The 3,210-nt window shown below is 39.5% G+C and overlaps 1 protein-coding gene across 1 annotated transcript; it reads left to right on the top strand.

Annotated features, from left to right (window-relative positions):
• The first annotated feature begins 943 nt into the window (after positions 1-943).
• On the top strand, positions 944-3,210 carry LOC103874419 (BURP domain protein RD22). Its single transcript, XM_009152845.3, has 3 exons — positions 944-1,205; positions 1,562-2,259; positions 2,733-3,210. Exons 1-3 carry the CDS (start codon positions 1,067-1,069, stop codon positions 3,057-3,059), a joined length of 1,164 nt encoding a protein of 387 aa, XP_009151093.1. The 5' UTR covers positions 944-1,066; the 3' UTR covers positions 3,060-3,210.

The following is a 3,210-nucleotide window of genomic DNA, read 5'->3' as shown; positions in this document are numbered from 1 at the left end:
ACTCAATTTTCCTTTCTTGTGCTAATAACAAAAAAAATAAACCTAAAAACTATATAAATTCTATGCCGCCCCATACCAATGTATCTTGGGCATGTGTTCAAGGTAGGGCCTGCTGCGGGAGTAAATGGACATGCACCAAGGAAGATAATATCAAGGTCTCCAAGAATACAGCGAGAATACCTACACAATATTCAACGCATAAGTAAAATAGTGAACAACAAAAAAAATAAGGCAAACACAAAGGATTATGTGGTTGCAAACGAGTGTGTTTGTGATATAGTGTTTATCCTGCATAAAATCATGAGCAAATTAGCTTAATATACAAAAAAAGGTGGAATACCATAGAATAGGGGAAAAATAGTAATGATGGGGGGAGGAGAAAATTAGAGGGATATAGGGTATGAAGTGTAAATAGGGAAAATTTGGTGTACAAATTCTCTAAAATCATATATATATATTTCTGGAAAGATGGAGAAGCCCTATTAATTCATATTTAATGAAGACTTGCTTCATATTTCATAAGAGAGTATCCATTCAGATACCAAATGTTTGAATGATGTGGTGTTTGGATAATCCACATGTCGGCCTTTCTCTTGAACCACATAAAATAGGTTCGGCAAGTTAGACTTCCTTCAAGACACTATCAGAATATCCCCAGCGAGTAGGTTGACATGGTCGCACAATAATACCTTGACAGAAATTTGTTTTTATAAAAATAACAATAATAATACCTTGACAGCCCAAATTAAGGACCTATATGATAGAAGACGACGTCGTATGTAAATAACACAGCAAAGAAATACAGGTGAAGTTAAAAACACTTGTCCACACATGGGCACAAGAACATTTAAGGAGTTGAAGGCAACTGGTGGTTAGGGAGCTAGTATGCGACTTAATTTAACCAGCTTAAATAGATTGGTAAGTGTTAGCCGTCTATATCCATACTTTAATATACTTCAATCTCAGATCTTTCTACTAAAACCCTTGCATTATAAATTCTACGTACACTCCCACTTCTTCTCCTCAAATTCATCAAAACTACATTTCTATTCTAACTCCCACAGAAATGGCGATTCGTCTTTCGTTGATATGCCTTCTTGTTTCAGTCACGGCCATTGCGGCTGATTTAACACCGGAGCGTTATTGGAACTCTGCCTTACCAAACACTCCCATACCAAACTCTCTTCGCCATCTTTTTACGTCAGGTTGAAATTCTTTTTCACTTTAACATGCCATATTTGTTTCCTTCTAGTTTTGTGAAACACTGTTAATTTCTAATTTCTCTAGATCTGCTTATGTATATTATGATTTTCTATACTTTAAAATGTTTTTCCAAGTTTTATATTTACAGAGATACAAGAAATGGAAAATGATAGACCTAAATGCAAAGGAAAATATGGTTGAGTACTTATTACAATTCCTATATATTATACTACTATTTATAACATGTATTTGAAGTTATGTGTCACAAGCTGATTGGTTCCACAATCGCTAGTAATTTTTGGAAGTGTACGTTAGTAGCCGATTGATGTCTCCTTACCAAATTATTTCATTGTTGCAGATTTTAGCGACGAGAAAAGCACCAACGTCCAAGTAGGGAAAGGAGGCGTGAACGTTTACACCGGAAAAGGTAAGCCTGGCGGAGGAACCGCCGTGAACGTTGGAAAGGGAGGTGTACATGTGAACACCGGCAAGGGTAAGGGAACACACGTGAGCGTTAGCGGTGGAAAAGGCCACGGAGGAGGCGTCGGCGTCCACACCGGGAAGCCAGGAAAGAGAACCGACGTAGGAGTTGGCAAAGGTGGCGTTATAGTGCACACGCGCCACAAGGGAAAGCCGGTCTACGTCGGGGTGAAACCAGGACATAACCCTTTTGTGTATAACTATGCAGCGAGCGAGACTCAGCTCCACGACGATCCCAAAGCTGCTCTCTTCTTCTTGGAGAAAGACATGGTTCCCGGAAAAGCTATGAACCTCAGGTTTAATGCGGAGGACGGCTACAACGGCAAAACCGCGTTCTTGCCACGTGGAGAGGCGGAAACGGTGCCGTTCGGGTCTGAGAAGTTCTCGGAGATCTTGAACACGTTCTCGGTGAAACCTGGCTCGGGAGAAGCAGAGATGATGAAGAAAACGATTGAGGAGTGTGAAGCGAAAAGAGTCGGTGGAGAGGAGAAGTATTGTGCTACGTCTTTGGAGTCGATGGTGGACTTCAGCGTTTCTAAACTTGGCAAAGATCACGTTCGTGCTGTCTCCACTGAGGTACCAAAAAAAAAAACATACGCTAATCTATTTTTTTCGGTATGGCTTGAACATAGCCAAATGAAATAGTTTAAAATAGTTTTGAGTTAATATATGAAAATAAGCCTTAAACCCCTTACTCAATTATTTAGGCTCTCCCAAAACAATCGACTATGTTTGATTAGACAAAAAAAAAAACAATAAAATAAATAAAATATTTGCAACTAGGTTTGGTTATGCTCGTTGTTTTTTAGTCTTCACTTATATTTTCTTTATATTTAGTTTGAATTCGGTTCGGTTTCAGCTAATAATAAGAAACATATAAATTGTTTATACTCAAAACTAGTTGAAATTGGGGGTTAGGTTTAGTTTATTTGGTTTGAAAATAAGAAAGGACATTTGCGTTTGGTTCGGTCTAGTGTGTCTAATATTCTGTCAACGCCTAATGTGTTATGTCTAATATTCTGGTTGACATGTAACCTTGGCTTCAACAGGTGGCTGAGAAGAATGCACCGATGCAAAAGTACAGAATCGCGGCGGCTGGGGTAAAGAAGTTGTCAGACGACAAGTCGGTGGTGTGTCACAAACAGAAGTACCCATTCGCTGTGTTCTACTGCCACAAGGCGATGATGACGAGCGTTTACGCGGTTCCCCTCGAAGGAGAGAACGGGTTGCGTGCTAAAGCGGTTGCGGTATGTCACAAGAACACCTCGGCGTGGAACCCAAACCACTTGGCCTTTAAAGTCCTTAAGGTGAAGCCTGGGAGTGTTCCGGTCTGCCATTTCCTCCCTGAAACCCATGTTGTTTGGTTCAGCTACTAGATATGCTTTTCTATATTTTGTAATAATATATAAGAAGATCTATATTCTGGGATGTTTTGTATGTATACATATATATAGTAATGTGTGGTTTTCATATAATCAATGACCGAAGGCATCTTATATGTTTTGCTTTACGGAGTCTTCTGTGACC

Source organism: Brassica rapa, chromosome A06 (genome assembly GCF_000309985.2).
Source record: "Brassica rapa cultivar Chiifu-401-42 chromosome A06, CAAS_Brap_v3.01, whole genome shotgun sequence".
NCBI classification, from domain to species: Eukaryota; Viridiplantae; Streptophyta; class Magnoliopsida; order Brassicales; family Brassicaceae; genus Brassica; species Brassica rapa.
Note: the sequence above shows the minus strand (reverse complement) of the source record. Positions and strands in the feature narration are given on the sequence as shown.